This window comes from Ambystoma mexicanum, chromosome 1q, assembly GCF_040938575.1.
Source record: "Ambystoma mexicanum isolate Mex_15411 chromosome 1q, UKY_AmexF1_1, whole genome shotgun sequence".
Taxonomy (NCBI): domain Eukaryota; kingdom Metazoa; phylum Chordata; class Amphibia; order Caudata; family Ambystomatidae; genus Ambystoma; species Ambystoma mexicanum.
Genome location: NC_090922.1, coordinates 1,432,577,932 through 1,432,595,283, shown reverse-complemented (window position 1 = coordinate 1,432,595,283; position 17,352 = coordinate 1,432,577,932). Strand labels below are relative to the sequence as shown.

At 46.9% G+C, this 17,352-nt stretch overlaps 1 protein-coding gene across 2 annotated transcripts in view; it reads right to left on the bottom strand.

The window, feature by feature from the left end:
* Nucleotides 1-17,352, bottom strand: part of B4GALT2 (beta-1,4-galactosyltransferase 2) — a 1,309,500-nt gene that overhangs the window by 699,740 nt on the left and 592,408 nt on the right. For both annotated transcript variants that reach the window (XM_069642305.1, XM_069642306.1), the window contains one exon: nucleotides 14,475-14,856. In XM_069642305.1, coding sequence (XP_069498406.1) covers nucleotides 14,475-14,775 — 301 coding nt within the window. In that variant the 5' untranslated portion in view covers nucleotides 14,776-14,856. The remainder of the gene's footprint in view (nucleotides 1-14,474; nucleotides 14,857-17,352) is intronic.

The window sequence follows — 17,352 nt, the reverse complement described above, 5'->3', positions numbered from 1 at the left end:
GGAACTGACATCCGCGTTCCCAGATTTCTATTGTAGAAGAGACAGAAAGAAAGAGTGGTTGCTGGGAAATGAAGTCCAGGGTCCCAACCACATGTATAAAACGAGCGAGAAAGAACTGTTGCCCTTGACCAAACAAGGGTGCGCCATCCAGAACTCCTGACAAACGTTGTCTTAATAGAAATATAATGTCTGGTCTATTTATGGAATAGCCACAGGACGCAACGATTGACTTGCTTGTAATGATCATTGTGCATCGCTCATTACAATAAAGGTGCTAACGCTTCCATGTGGTAACATCATGGAGCAAAATAAAGAATACTGCAATCACAAAATGCAAAAGAAAATCAAAATATCACATTTCTAGCCAATGCATTGCATATTAAACACCTATATTGCCTTTTAAAGCTGCAGTGGTATGTAAAATACTAGCCAACATAACAAAATAACATACTATGTGGGTCTTGCAATGAGAGAAGAAACGTTTAAAGGTTTCTTTGAACACATCCTCTCTATAATGTCTATGATTCAACAGGTGGCAAGTTAAACATGTTCACCATCTATCCACAGAAAACGAGCCTGCAAGGGCTTTCTTCTTACAGCAAAGTGGTGAAATGATCGTTAGTGAAATGACGATCTTGTCTCTCCAGTGTGGTGCTGCTGCTGGGTGGTAAGTGGCTGTTCTGTTCTTGTCCTCTGCTGTAACTTGCCTCCTGCAAGTTGTACCTGGGCCAGTGATGAACAAAAGCAGGTACCAGGCTGACCCAGGTAAGTAGAAATCAGAACATGCTTTATTGTCTCTTAGTTACATAGTACAGGTATGAAGGTAGGAGAGAATATCAACAAGCCTCTACCATGGTTCCCTGCTCCACTCCAAGTCCCAACAGTCTATTCCTGGAACTCTCAAGCCTACCACACTCCAAGCTCCACATCAACATTCCAAGACCCTGCACTCACACAGTCAGTCACACTCAACATCCTCTCTGTGAAATGAATGGCACTGGCATCTGTGTGAGAGCAGAGCAATCCCATACATGTGTTTAGGATTCAGTGAGTCGCTGGCCTAGCACACTACAGAAGAGAAGGGGGTAAACCCCAGCTGAACAAAGGCCTGCATGTGCCCACTGAGTGCCGCGGCCTGCAGTGGCACAGCTGTGCCGTGTATACCACACGGCAGCCACACACAAGACCTTTGAACACTCACCATTTTATGGAGCAGAAGATTACCCAGCCTTTTTTTCTCATAGTCCTGCATTTAAATGGCGAAATCAAAACTCCAAGTTCCAGAATGCAAAGAATAGACAAAATAGGAGTGGATGTCATACTCACCAATGGAGTGAGAACATGAGAGCTCCACCCACACAGTGCTACACCCACACGTGCTCCTGGCTACACCAGTAGTTACCTTCCCCCAACACCATGCCAGCTGGGCGTCTGCTCGTACCACCCACCCGAGTCCCCCATTCTGCTGCAGCAGTGCTGCTGTTTATTACAGAAGCAGGGCAGTGCCAATGCCATGCAAGCTGGATGCAGCAGTGCTGGTGTGGAAAATCACGCGCAGCCCACCGCGGTCGCATGTGGCTCATTGTTATTTGCATATCCTTAACTGTGATTTTTAGTGCATGTTCTTATAGTGTTGAACAGCTCAATGCCTGCGCGTTCCCCAACTTCCTGCTTTTTGCAACAAAGGACTATATGACAAGTGGGTTTAAGAACATCGAATCAGCTAACGCTCAAGGTCTCTGGATCTTTATTGCTCCATCGCTGCAGCAAGTGGAAACAGTGGCAATGCCAACAGTTTGGGCTTTTGTATAGGCATGGCAAAGGCATTTGCCAGGCCACTGTCCAAGTGGTATTAACTGGCCATTGATGGTAGCAGGTGGAAAATGGTGCGAATACCTGGACATCTAATAGCAGTGCCTGGCAAATGCCTAATACTTATGCACAAGCTAAAGCTACTGGCTTTGCCAATGCTGGTTGAAGGGCACGCATAGGTCTTATAAATCCAGTAGCTGAAGGCAGACCCGGGTAAGACATTTTTATTACACCAGTAGCATGTTTTGCAGCTCCAACTAAGTCAGTTGGCCTCATTAAATGTTTGCCGGTGCAGTGTTAACATGCCAGTTATAATGTTTACCGGCACGTTACTGCACCAGCAAACTACCAGTTTAGTGGTGGGGTGGTCGGATTCACCTGCAGCTACCACCAGGATATGCCTGTATTACCGACGCCGGAATTACCGATGCCGGTAATACCAGTAATTCCCCTCATGGAGTCCATGGAATGGGGAATTCTAGCACTTGTCGGAACTTGGACACTGCCAGTAATTCCAGCAGACCAACTGTTAGTGACAGTAATACCGTCCGGTGGGATCCCACCGGATTTCCTGGCGGGATACAACCAGGCCCATTAACACTCAGAGTGCACAGTTTGATGGTAAGGCTTGAATAAAGTGAACTTAAAGAGTTCCCATAAGGATTTTGTTTTGGGGGGCCAGGAACAAGGTGGGAGTGGCCATAGGTATCTTCATGGGCATGGGCAGTTAATGGGCGGGCAAATAGTCAAACAACACCTAAAATTATATGATATCATAAGTTATTTATAATGTGCTTAATACCCAGAGGTTTCTAAGCGCGCCCCCCTGCACGGATACCCACAGCAGCTGCTGTGGGTATCCGTGCAGGAGGGCTCTGTTTTCTCCTGGATTTGCCCCACAACTCTTCAATGCATAGCAATGGGAGGTTCTCATGCCCATCCAGTGGGATGCAGTGGCTGCTTTGGGTACCGGTACAGAGATGGTTTTATTTTGTCTTGAAGTGGCCTGTAAAGAGAGGAGCTATTGTGTGCTCTCGTGTAGTCAGTGTACTGCAGGGGGTGCGTGTGTTTGTGCGTGTGTGATGAATAAGTGCAACCTCAGCGGGAGCTGTGTGCCATTTGCTGCTTTACGCGGTAATGTGGTAGTGGGGGTGGCCTCATGTAGCCCGAGTCCTGGAAGCTGACACCAAAGAAGAATACAGCGACCCCCACTTGTGCATGAGGTGACTGCGTGATTTCTACAATCTGAATACCATGTGGTGACAATGGCATCCATTTCATTAGAAGCATGACACAGTATACCATATATCCTCTTTACTCACATTCAAAGCAAGCACGGGATCACATTAGATACTAGACAGGACCCCCCCCCCATCCTCCCATTCTAATGCAGTGAGGTATTGGGGTGTACCGCCTCAGGACGCGCGGTTTTGGAAGCCACGTGCTCTATACCTATTTTACACTCAATGGGATCACAGGACACACTCTGTCTATTTTAGGCCCAATATGGTAACAGCAAAGAAGAGTCCTGTTAGTAGGGAACAAGGCGAAAGGATTAAAGGGAGACGTTTCCAATGCTACCATGGTGAAAGGGTTTACTGCTAGGGCAACCGGAAAAGAAGTCCTGTCAGCTTGGGGGTAGAGCTATAGGTTGGCTTTGCTGGACAGCCTGCTTGCCAGGGTAGCTCAGTGGACATGGCACCCAGGTCCTAAGTGCGGAGCTCGCATATAAGCTCAAGCGTCGTGTTATGTGGGAATGCCGGAAAAAGTCCAAAGCCTGCTGTCAGGTCATCCAGCCACACACAGCCTACATTTCGAGCCGGAAGGGCCAGCAATCTGGCGCGAGTTGACAGGGTTGATGACAAAGAGGCTGCCCTCCAGAGCAGTAGTTCATGCGGACACCTCCAGCCTCACTTACAGCGTGCCACTGGTGTCAATCCTGACCAGGCCTAATGGCGCTTTTCACCTAAGAGGAGTCTCACACTTGAGAATTGATAGAAGACCGCAGCTCTGTGGCTACGAAGGAAATCCGCCTCAAAGGCACAACAGCCTCCTATCAGCACTGTTTGTGGCGCAACTCAAGAGTTCCAAGGTTGGAGCATGAGGTTGTTCCACAGTTCCTAGGTTGGAGCATGAGGTTGGTTCCAGAGTTCTCTCAGGACACCACACAGAGAGAAGTGCCAGCCCCAAGAGCAAGCGCAAAGACCTGGACATGTCTTTTTGAAGTGACAACAGCTACTTCCAAAGGATTTATGGCATTTTCCAATGTCTAGAATGTCGCTGGGGCACGCAAAGAACATACAGATGTTACATACCCTACACCTCGGTGAAGCTACAAGCGGGTCCGCTGCCGCTTCCGCTTTAAGCAGTTGGACGTCGCCACACACTAAATCAAAGCTGACTGCTCCTTCCACGCTGCAATATGAAATCCATTCCTGTCGCTCCGCGAGCCACGGGCTCAAATATTAATCATGCAGCGCCACCTCCTCGAGCAAATCACCTTCATCATCCAATTCCAAGATTCATTTCCTTACATGGCCGGAAAATGAGAGAAAAAAACAGTTCATGGCTAGAATCTAAAGAGGACGGTGTAAGGGATCATGCGTCACCTCCACGCCGGCTCTATTTTCAGCAGTCTGTGTGGTCGATGGGCCATAACCAGAAGGGTTTGGGACTTCAGGGCTCTGTAATATTTTCTCCTTCAGCATGGCTCTGGAGAGAATTGCTGGACTAGACCTGCTAAGGAGCGACCCCAATCCCACCCCCCTTAACAAAGAACCAGCTAGAAAAAGTGCATCAAGGCTTCCCCCAGGATCAGATTGGCCCAGAAGGCAATGGGCCATAGGGCAGTAGGGTAATACCCATTGGGGCAGCCCACCATGCCAGTGTAGGTCAGCTTTCTGGGCCAGTGTGAGCCAGCATAATGACTGAGTGTATTCTACAGCTGGGAGTAACAATCGTTGACATTAATAATACACCAGTTTACAAATATTCGCCTCCAAATGTGTACATGTATGCTAACTTGTTATGAAAAGTCATGCTAGGCTACACAGCGCGTCAGATACTGTTTCGTTGATGCTCAGAACTATTTTTTTGTCCCAGTCCGCACATACTTCCCCTAACACTTCCTGAACATACCGGAACCCAGAAGCAGCATTCTGGGTAGGTGCTCTACCCAATAAGGAGCTGCATGGGCAAATGCCTTAGGGCAGACAGATTCCTCCTACCTTTGGAATCTGTGCATGCGTGATTCACAAAGACTTGCTGCCGGAGGCCCACCTTCTGCGGCACCGCTCCCCTGCGCTCGTGAGCCAGAGGAGGCAATGTTCAAAACAAACGGAGGCCTCTATTTTTAGGCCCCAAAAACAAAGGGCATAATTACGAGTTGGGCGGTGGGGAGTTAAATGCGACGATATTACCGTAATCTGCTGCATTACCGCCCAACTATGAGCTGAGTGGAAAGTTGGAGGTTTCACCTTAAGCTATGACATGGAGGTAAATCTGCCAATTTTCTGCCCATTTTCGGCAGAAATACTGCGGCAGAATTACAGCGTCGGTAATTCCTCCAAAAATGCCCCATTGAGTCCTGTGGACTCAAAGAAATGAGGACTTACACCGCCACTGCCACTTGTACTCTGGCAGTAAGACTGCTGCACCAAGTGGCGGTAACGGTAATACAGTTTGGTGGGATCTGCCACCAAACTCGCAATGAGTCCTAAACTCCCATTATTGGCATGGAAATGTCAATTTTTTTTCATTTGCCCCATTGCGTTCAAAAGCCAGTTATTGGTCTATAGCCTGCGCCCAGTACCGCAAGAAGATATGAATCACATAGCGCAGCTGACTTGGTGTGTGTTGGAAAAACCTTCCAGCGAGATAGTGGTGTTGTATTGAGTAGCGCGATTGAGAGAGAAGGAGTATTAGCAGACCAGAACCTGTGTTGGCCAAGCTAGGAAGCCCAATAGTAGCATGGGAGAGAAATGGAGAAGATACAGGAGAGCAGAACTAGTGCTGGTCAAGTCAAAAGGCAATGCAGGAGCAAGGAGAGAGATAATGCAAGTAGAGGGCGACTGTGTTAGTTTTGGCAGAACTTGAGAGACGCCAGGTTGTGGCGTCATCGGCAAGGATAGGAGGCCTGCAGAGAGCCCAGGCCAAAGGACTGGCAGGTAGCATGCCCTACAGACAATCATTTGGGATGAAGCTGGCTGGGTTCTGTAGACAATACCCTGGTAAAAGTTGGGAAGCCACCAGCCCAAACAAAGAGGTCACGCAGTACCTCTCTGAAACCAGGTAAGGAGAGAAAGTCCTACCCGAAAGTACACACCAAGGGGAGACTATATACCGTTCTCAGACCAGCCAGAGCACCAACATAAAGAGGAGCTGGCTAAAGTGTGTGTCCCAGTGGCCACGTGAGGCTGTCGCCCCGTGCAGCAAGGGACAAAAACAGAGCCCAATCCAGAGAAAGGGCCACTGCAAAGAACACGTCAACGGTCAAGCCAATGACCCAGGCCAAGACAAAGACCCTACGCTGGCGTCATCATTAAAGAAGTATGTTAGGACACTTGAAAATCTCGGAAGCTCTGAGTGGCTTTCAGAACTCTGTCCTGGGTACAGGCTCAGGAGCTTTGCACTGAGGCTTGGAATGCAGTCTGGACCATAGGACCTTGAGTTTAGGGCCAGGCACTGCATTTACATTATCCGTCTTCCCCCGTTTTGAGTTGCACCTCCTCCTGTAGGCATTCCACCACCTCCGGCCCTGAAGCTCGGGGTGTCCAATCTAGCCTGGAAATCCACCTGTCAGGAAGGAGCCTCCTGCCACTGCTGGGGCACCCCCAACACCCTTCTCAAGCCACAGAAGTCCCCGAAGAGGTTCTAGTGGCTCCGAACCAAGTCCTTTTGGTGTTGATAGTAAAACCCTTGGGGGCGGAGGTATCCTAGCTGTGAACACCTGCAGGCCATGCCAGACATACTCATTCGATGTTACGTGAATCCCCACTGCTTCCTTCGGTTGGACTCCCGGCCGAGTCGTCAGCGTGTTCTGCTACTCGCTCGTCACGGTAGGGCCCATGTCAAAACCAGATTTGTATATGCATTCATATTGACTGAAATTTGTATTTCCCCAATATCACGCCTTCCTGTGAATTATGAGAAGTAACCCCTGGAACAACATTCTCACGGATTCGGGTTCTTGAAACCCCCATTGGTACAATTACACAGAAAAGCATGTATACACATATTAAGATTGTCCTGCTTCTAAAGAAAGATCCAAGGATAAAAAGAAGTGTAATGATGATGTTACTGAATGCAAAAATAGGATCAGAAAAACATGTCACAACATAAATGTAGGGAGGTACATCAAGTAAAGGAGGGATACATAGGGATTCAATTGTGATAAAGGTAGGATCATTACGTGTCTGTGAATGTTAATGTTAAAGGACATTTATACCGCGCACTATCACCACCGGAGTGGTCCCCTGGCGCTCTTGCGGTTCTGAAAAAGGAGAGGAGGATGAGTTAGTGGGACGAAGCGGGAAAAGTGCAAGAGAGCAGTAATGTGCTGTTGGCGGCCTCAGCCCGGCGGGTTCGTTGGCTGGGCCTGGGGTGTTTGCGGCTGGTAGACGTTGTGTACTGTTGTGCAAGGCTATGTGTGCTTTTGTTTTGTTGTTGCAGTGTAGTGAAGTTTGTGCGGTTTGTTGTGCTGAAGGTTTGGTTGTGTTTGGTTTGAAGTTTGAGATGTTTATGCAGAAAGGGAAATTGTGAAGCATGAAAGCACAATATCCACATTAAACAGTAATCTGCGTCCACAATAATGACTTGATTTTCAGAAGGTTGCAGCCATGCAGGTCCAATGATGAAACATGCAGCTGTAGCCAATGGAATCTGGGGGGGGCAGATTATTCGGAAGTAAGGCTGCCTGCAGGATCCTGCATTCCCCTGCCTCGGTCACATCAGGTGTCTACACCATTGGGAATATGTCCTGAGGTATTTCATCATTATGATCTGGTTGCATTGCTGATTTACATATGAACCCTGTTGGATGGATATTAGGTGGAACATTGATACAATACGTTTAGTGATTGATGTGTTTTTTGTGTGGTTCTTTTCCTTTTTCTTTTCCTTTTCTTTTCATTTTCTTATTCTTTTCTCTTCATCAGTACAAGAATAGTTGTTATATTAGGTTCACAACGTTCCAGGTTCACTTTGTTTTGATTGTACTGTTTCTATGTGCATATGCACTATCATTTGCTAATGTTAAAATAAAAACTTTTAAGTTCGAATATGTCCTGCCAGTTTCTTGTCACTCTTGCTCTAAAAAGCAAATCACTTCCGCCATTGCCTTGAACGTTGGAAAGGTATTGCTTTCAAACATGGTCGCAGTGCTTAATTCAATACAAGAAGAGGCTCCTCCCGTATATTTTAGTGAACTAAAACCAAACTTTCATTGCTTCCTTCCAAATAGCAAGCCACTAGCCATCGCGTGTTTCGCACTCTCATGCTTTATCAAGGAAATACTGCAGGACAGAGTTAGGCAGACCCTGATTGGATGAATACTCCTGTCGCTGCATTCACAGCACTTCCTTTGGCTCCGCCTCCCACTCCCAATGACCTACTTGAAAAAGTGCACATTTATACCAAGTAATCAGGGTTGCCAGACAGGGCTATTTCTTCAGCCATTAGGACTGCAAAACTCATTGTGTGAGAGAAATCATGGGTGCTATTCTATTAAACTCTTATATGCACTGACACCATGGTTTGTGGCTAGCTAGCTCTGGCTATAATTAAGCCAACAAAAAACAACCTCTTGACTCAGTAATGGATAACAAAAACAAAGCTTTTAAACCGATGGTCACCCAAAGTCCTTACTTCCATGGGTAGATGGGCGCAAGCCTGGATCGAAAAAACATGGCCTCCGGCTCCTTCTCTCTTACAGTCAGGGATTATGAGTGATGATGGTGGGATTCTGATCTCAGCTGACAGGTGAGAACATTTACTGAGAATTGCTCCTGTAAGAACACAGGCCCGAGTTGCTTTTCGTTTTAAGCTCTACACAGGCTTTCAAATAAGATGTGAGCTTCTTCCCAGAGGCGGTGCAGCAATTGCAGCACTGGTGTAGTGTGTCTGCAATGCGGAAGCTTAAATAATAAATGCACACCTGCTTTGTACTCGCTGCTTTGGTAAATGTTAGGTTCAGGCAGTCCAAAATAAATGCTTTTAGCATAGTCCAAATAGGACCAATTTGCAAAAGCACAGATTAAAGCCAACGGGAAGTGGTGAGGAAGGCAAAAAGTGGTAAAGCTTTATGATACTGAAGAAGCCTTTCCTTTAAGTGCCGATATTTGGTGCGCAGGGGTAAAGCTCTCCCATTGGCAAGATTGCATATGTATGCATATGGGCTGGTTTGTAATGTGATTGGCTACTTTTGGATGACTATTCGCCTCTTCTTCTGTCTGTTGAGCAAATATCCCTAATTACTCTGGCTGTTAGTTTGTTTGTTTATTTTATTTAGTATAGCGCTCCAGACCCAGGGGTAAATGGGCGCTTGAGGACAGGTTACATGGTTACAGTATATATAGAAAATGATTGCAATTATACAATTGCGGCGGTAATATGCCATATGCAGTATGTACAAGAAGGTAGTTAGATTTCACGGTTAAACATTTCAGGGTATGTACAATATATACAGTTAGTAATAGGCTTAGTCTATCTGAGGGTTGCCTTCTCCAGAAGCGTGGAGGTGGAGGTGAGGAAAGGGTAAAGTCATTCAGGCACCTTGAGAGCGCTGCACATTGTTCCCATGTGATTACTTAAGGAATACAGTGGAGCAAACTATTTTCTGTAATATCAAATATTCTGTATTTACCACGTCAGAGAAATGTCTTAGTCCATACATCTTTCATCAGGGCCTCATTACTTCCTGGACAGATTCTGAGGGCTAAATATTGCCAGTGGTATTTCCTTCTGCGGTCAATTGTGTATTAAAATGTCAGCCCAATTACAGTGGTAAGGGTAGTGGTGCTTGCTGTAATTATTATTTCTATCTATTTTCACCCTCTATGGTGGTAATTGATAGCGTGTAGGTTCATACCACTACTGAACATTATTTTCTAATTCATAAAAGGGTCATTTCTGACCTTTTTGTGCATTACATGTGAAAGGTGTTGAGAGGGTGTGCATTACTTTCTTGCCTCTTTTCAATGTTCTCAAGGCATTTCTTTAGTGTGTTGAAGGAAGGCCTGTGAGCTTCTGTACAGTAAAACAGCTGAACATATTTCTTGTGACATTTTACAATGCTGGCATATAGTCTGGGCGCATCTGCAGCATCATCAACATTTTACATTGGAAATGATGACGTATACTTAGGGCACCATCGACATGAAAGTGTTTTACAGTGTGAATGCTGCCATTTCTTGTGAGCACTTCATCAAGTAGGTTATTGTTCAATTGCAATGAGGGAATATATTCTTGGCACAGGCACCATTACCATTTTGTAAAATGCTCCTGTGTGCGATTGTTGAGCTGCCATCAACCAGATGTATTTATTTGTTACCCTAATGAACCAATTGTAAATTGTATGGCTTTTTACACATTTTTTCTCAAAAACTGAACTGTCAAGTTCACCATTTCAGTTCAGTATTAAAAACAACGTTTGTGGGGATCTCCCCCTTCCCCAGGACCCCATACACTACTTACTGGTCCTGCATGCGAGCCGTAGGTAAGCATGAATGCCCTTACACTGAAAAGGTTCACCAGCCACTGCTGACTCCAAATCTTTTTGAATTTTGTGAGTGATGCAGGAGCCATCCTCCACCTGCCCCTTGGCATCAAATTCTTCCTCCTGTACCATATGGATAGGACACAATAGCATGAACCGTCTACCTCCCAGCAGGGCTACTCAGAGAGCGTGCTGCAGAAGCACACCCATCACTCTCCTCACACATTATAAGTGTGGAAAGATCTCCATGCATCCTGGCACATGCCGGCCTTTTGTTAAGATAGCGCAAGCAGCATTGCTTGTGTGCCCTTGCATGCTGTGCCACGAACGTGCAAACCTCCTGGGTGTAGCATGGTAATCAGTGGGGTCACTCGACATGCCTTTAATGTGGGCTTTGGACTGCTGGTCCCACACTCACCCGTTCCCCCATCCTCACGTTCTCATTGTTTTACACATCTTCACACTCAATTGACTATACTATATGCATATTCAATAATCCATTCATCCATTCCCCACTCATGCATTTATCCACCCATTCATCCTATACCACATCATATGGGGTGCACTCCATGTCCAACTAATTGCCCTTACTCCAGGTTCCCTTTGTTTCCAGTTCCTACCTAACCTAACCAACCCTGGACACCCCTCACCACCTCTGGCCCTGCACCCACCTTGCACTGCAAACCCCTGCTCCCCGGAATCACTGACCGTGCCATAATAACTAGGTCCATGATTGCCTCTGGAAGCACCTCCTCCCTCATGAGCAATCAGCTGACACCACTCTCAACATCTGCAACCATACAGCGCTGCCGTCAGAAAGTGAGTTTTATTTTGGGGCCCCAGTATCTTCTGTATACAAATATCTTGATACAATGGGCCTCATTATAAGTTTGCTGGTCCGGGAACTACGGTACCGGTAAGCTTGCCCAAGTTGTGATCGCGGGTGCCTTTCTGCCCGCCAAGTCGGACCTGGAGGGCAAAGCGGCACCCGTGAGCAAAGCACGGTGGACGACGTGGCGGTGCGTCCGACCACCCCATAGGGCTAAATGGGAATGGGGAGGGCCGTACTGACCCGGTAATTGCCCATTGGCGGGTGCCAGAAAAAAATGACACCGGCGGCAGCCTTGCCTGTATTACAGGCACAGCTGACGCCGATGTCATAATGAGGCCCATTGTGTGCTTAGTGCATTTTATGCATTTGTGCCGACGTGTGTTTCGACCAACCAGTCTTTGTCAAGGCAAATCAATTGGTTAGGAGAAATATTGTTACAATAAATGTAACCATTTTACTCTTATTCCAAGTATTATGTAATGCTGTGATTGCAGCAGTAGATTTTCCACTTTTGACCATTAGTTGTTATCTCGAATACACTTCTATATGCAAAGAGAATTGAGTTTCTTCAAGCACTTGTTAGTGTCGCCCATTCAGATTTCAACCTTGGTACTGATTTAGTCCTTATATATTCGTTGTGAGGACATCCAGGTCCCCTTCCTTTTCTGTTCTATGCTGTATTGGAAATCATTCAAACAGTGTATTTGCCTGATGTGCGCCCCGCCGCGTGTGGCCTTGTGTTTTGGCACCCGAATGCAGCGGGATGCCAAACATGCCGAGATCTATGCCCTGCCACCGCTACACCATTGGTCTTCAAACTGTGGGTCTGAACTCCCCTGGAGGGCCCAAAGGATGGCCAGGGAGGATCGCGACACTCTTCAAAATAGGAGTACAGTGACTGATTTTAATAGAAAATATAAGTAGATATAGCATCTGAGGGGGCGGGGGGCAGCAACACTAATTTTGCTCAAGGGGGCTCGACAACAATATTTTAACTCAAGGGGGTTCAGCATCAAAAGGTTTGAATTCCACTGCTCTACACCTCTACCATGCTCACAAATGAAACATCTGTTTGTACTTGTCCACCTAAAGAGCCTGAGGCCAGGCCTTTGGAACTGGATCCTAAGCTGGGCTGCCTTGGGCTCGGAGCGTGTCAAAAAGGGTGACTTTCACGGACACTGATGTCATTGCCCTGCCCAACGCCCCGTCTGGCTATTATTTAAATGAAGGCGTGTACTCGCCACGTCTATAGCTTCTGCAGGTAAAGGTGTGCATTAGGAAGTGATCCGGGGCACAGGAAGCGCCTCGCGCGCGCGACACAGCAGTGGAAGATGAGGCGCATCAGCATGCCTGCACCTCTCTTCTCACTTTGCCACATAGCTACCTCCCACTCACTGTCCCACCCTGTTTCGTTTTTATCCCAAACCCCCCCCACCCCACCCTCGAGTTCCCTTGCAACCTCACCCTCTCCTCCTTCCCCATTTAGGTTTTCACCGCTCCTATTTTCCTATCTTCTCTTCCCCAGGAGCGCTTTAGAGAATTGGCAATCTGGCATTAAGCACCACACAAGATACCAACATACATAATGCTAGACTGTTCATAGTTGTCAAACATTGCTGTGCAGTACAGTGATAAAAGAAGCATATCCTGAACTCGCCATTGAGCCTCAGTTAGTACATCATGTGTTCCAGGGCCTGCCGTCTAAATGGGGGATCTGACTCAAAGCACTGTTTAAATTAGACTAGTTGGTGCTTGTACAGTTGTTCATTTTGGAGTAAATAGTTGTTCACGTGACTTGAAGGACCTGGCAAAATCCGACAGAAGCAGTACAATGGGAAACACTAGATGCAATGTGACTCACTGACTGACTTACATTAGGAGATATTGCAAAAGGAATCCTATGGTGGCACTCCCTCATTACAGGAAGCGGCGTGCGTGGGATCCCGGAAATGATGTGTTATGTTTCAAATTCCGAACAAGGTGGCTGGCCTCTGCGTGAATAGCTATGGGTAGCAAAAGCCATGCAACCTGGTAACAGGAAGCAACAACTTGGCGCTTCATTGCAAAGCCCATTGACTGACAGACCGGTCATCAGCAAGGCGGGACAGGCAAAGGGGATGTGAGTGGTGCCAGTTAGGGTGGTGACTCCAAAGAACTGGCAGGCTGTCATGGTGGATTCGAGGGATGCTGAGAAGAAAGGAAGACTGCAAGGAGTAGCAGAGCATGGGAGAGTCTTTGGTGCAGAAATCTAGGTGCACACATAAGGCCGAGTGCCACTCACAAACAGCTTGTATGCGCAGAGTGGCGGGGTGTGTAATTAAGCGGAGAGGTCGGGAAGGCATTAGCCAGGTAAGGCTATCAGGCCGTTGAGGTTGCATGTTCCTAACGAAATAAAATAGCCATGTGTTACAAGTCAGTGGGCCTCATTATGACCCTGGTGGTGACGGTATGCACGGTGCCGGTAAGGCAATGGCATCATTCATACCGTCCCGCCGCATTCCGAGTTCTGCTCGCGGGTTCCTGACAGGTCTTACCTGGCGGGCTGTGCGGCACCCGCGAGCAGAACTCGTGATTGCACCAGCACCGTTATCAACGGTGCCGGCGCATCCATGCTCCCCATCCCCATTCTGCCCTACGAGGCAGAATGGGGATCGGGAGCCCGGCATTACCGCCACCCACGAATGGGCAATTAACGGCCCACTCATCTTGTAATGGGGCGGTTATTGCCCAATCGTGGGAGGCGGTAAAGGTAGCGAGCATGTTCGTAATAAGGCCCAGTGTCATTTTGATAGCTAAAAGGCTCATGAATTTAACTCTGGGTGGAAGGGTTCCTCACCTTTTGCTTAGGAAGAGCACCACCAACGAGGAAGTCCCTCAAGATCATACAAAGACTGGGATTACGCTGGGGAAACGATCCAAGGCTAGCATGTAGTGGGCAACATCTACTTGACTGCATGAGCGCCTTATTCTTCAATGAACAATTGTGTGCTATAAACAATAGCTCACGTCGAAGGAGCAAGAAGGCGTGCGAAGAGGAGGCAATGTGGAACAGAGACTGAGGCTCGACTGATATCACTTCCTTATTTACAGTCTACTGTGTGCTCAATTCTCACTTACCTAAGCCTAGCGGCACCTCCGGGCACGGTGGTATAGGCTTCTCGGTGACAGAGTGGTTGACTTCGGGCTTGGCGCTGGGAGAAGCCACACCGTAGCTGGGGGCCGTCCCATTGGGCCTGGAGAAGTTGTAGTAGGGGTGCGCACGGGAGGAGTTCCTGCCATTGAAGCGGGTGAAGAAGTCCAGGCGCTGGGCATAGACGTCGAAGTACAGGATCATCATGATGACAAAGTGGATGAAGCAGAGCAGGAGGACGGCCTTGCAGATCCTTTCCAGGGTCACTCCGAGCATCAATCTGGTCATCTTCCGAGAAGAGGCTGGCACGGGTGGGCAGTCATGTGCTCCTCTGGGACTCCAGCACCGGCTGCCAGTGGGTCACGAATCCTGGGAGAGGGAAACAAAGGCACAACTTTAACACTGCTGGTCCAGTCCTCCTTCCCACCAACCTTTCCCAATCTTGCATTCAATGTTTATGGGTCACTTTGATTAAAAGGCTACAAAATATAAGGCTTTCGCTTCAATCTATAAAATCAATTTGCCACTTTTGCCTGCTTGCTGAAACACCACGCGCTGCCGTTGGGTGTAGGCTAACTTAACACTTAACCTTTGTGCACGCACTTTAGCCAGAGCTATTCCTCTCCGCAAGAGTCTTTAGCCTTTATCCGGCTGTTTTTCTGCATGCAAACGCTTGAATGCCCAATGGGATTGAGACCTATTTTAATTCCATGAACATAAATGAAGCCCCAAGTAACAATTAGCATTCAACAGCAGCCTGCATCTTCAAAGTGAGTGTACACAAGCAGGCTATCGAGTAAAAAGAGACATTCAAGCCCAGGAGACCAAGGCATCCACTTCAGACACACAGGTGAAAATCAGGCTTTGAATAGTAACCAAGTCTGGATGAATGCATGTAGATAGGTTATCAGATAATCAATCTTAAGCCTAGTGGACATCGGCTTTCTGTGGCATTAAGAGACTAGAGGATGGAAGTGGGCTGACTCAAGGGACCACTGACCGCCACCTGCTCCACGAGGCAGATCACGGAGGTGGTAGAAGGGGGAATCGCTCAACTTTCCCACCCCATCCCTAGTCTCGTTTGTAGGCGGACCCATGACATTCTTAGAACACTACTTTAAGCTTTGTATATCATTGTAGCTTCTGCGCCCCGATACCATCGGGTCTGGCGCGCACTACAAATGACTAAACAAACAAACAAACAAACAAACAAACTACTCTCGCCACCGGAACCTGCAAGAGGGATTTATGAGTAGCATGTCACCCGTGGGCCTGTGTCCATAGTAGTCCAGGATGTGCACTGGAGACTTCCAACGACCTAGCATGGTAGCATGGACGCGTTGCCCAGGAACTTCTTACCTCATTCCGGGGCTCCATCATGGGTGTAATTTTAGTGGGGACAAGGGTTTTTGTCCCCCCAAACCTTTATGGAACACCATTTTGTCCCTCTCATTTGGCAGGGCCCCTTTCCTTTAGATGTCACGTCCCCCCCAACATTTCCAGCAAAGTTCCTCCACTGGGCCCCATAAATGCCAGGGCCACATCAATAATCAGGAGACACTATACTTAGAAGAACTAGAGACCCCATCCAGTGACCCGAATGGATTCAAAATGGTGGAATCTTTATTTATTTCTGAAGCACGTGGAGCAGCAGAGCAGCCACAGTGCATGGTCAATGATGCTGGCGCGCTTCACCAGTCCTCATGATGGCTCAATTAAGGCATGCGGGTGGCACCGATCCCGCATTCACTAACCCAGGCTTCCTTCCCACTGTGGCATTTAAGCACACAACAGTCACCGGGAAGTCTGTCCGAGTAACAAAGACAAAGTGTCGTGAGTATGGACATTCCTGTCCGTTGCACACCAATATACTAATACTAAATCATCACAATATTGTTTTTTTTATTATTGAAATACAAACAGAGAGCTTTCGGATAAACCTTTTCCCAAGAGCAACAAGTCCACACGAGTTCTGTAAAGCAACAGAAAATATAGGATGATTAATTCAAAAGTACATTTTCAAATACCTTAATGGACATAATGTTGGTTACCAGTCATTTGGTCGAAAACCAAATGATCGAATGCCATTTGGTCGAATGCCAAATGGTCGAAAAAATGGTCGATTTTTTTTTGTTTTTTTTTATGGGGGGGGGGTTCCCCCCACCCCCCTTTTTTCTTTATTATTTTTTTTTTACCAACCGAAACAAAACAAATATATAAATAAATAAAAAAATTCAACCTTTTTTTTCGACCAATTGGTATTTGACCAAATGGTCATTCAATCTTTTATTTTCGACCAAATGACTGGACACCCATAATGTTCCATGCTAAGTGTAATATCCACCAATACCCCGAAAGACAAACATGTCCAGGTGCAGAGTAAATGGAAACTTAAGCCAGCAGTAATGTAGAGCCAACCAAATGAAAAAGTGACCAAGTACAACCACCACCAAGTCAACAATAACCACACTGGTGTATAGAGAGACTAACTGTGTCAATAGAAACCCAAATTGCCCAACAAAAAATAATACCTAGCTAAATACCATAACTTAACTAGCACAGATACAGAAGGAATCAGCGCCTCCTAAGTGATTCTAGTAACAAACCAACAAGTACACACAGTCAGGAATAGTAGAAGTCAATTACAAAAGTTAATTCAGAAGGTCGTATTGTAACCGATACCTGTATAGCACTTGAGTACAGAAAATAAATCCCACAGTCACCTTCACAATCACATTCTGTTTGTTTGTTTATTTTATTTATAATGCGCACCAGACCCGGAGCGGTGAACAAGGATATTTTCAGTTTATAATGTTACAAAATGCAATACAAAATACAGCATAGAATACAGTTAGATAATAACGA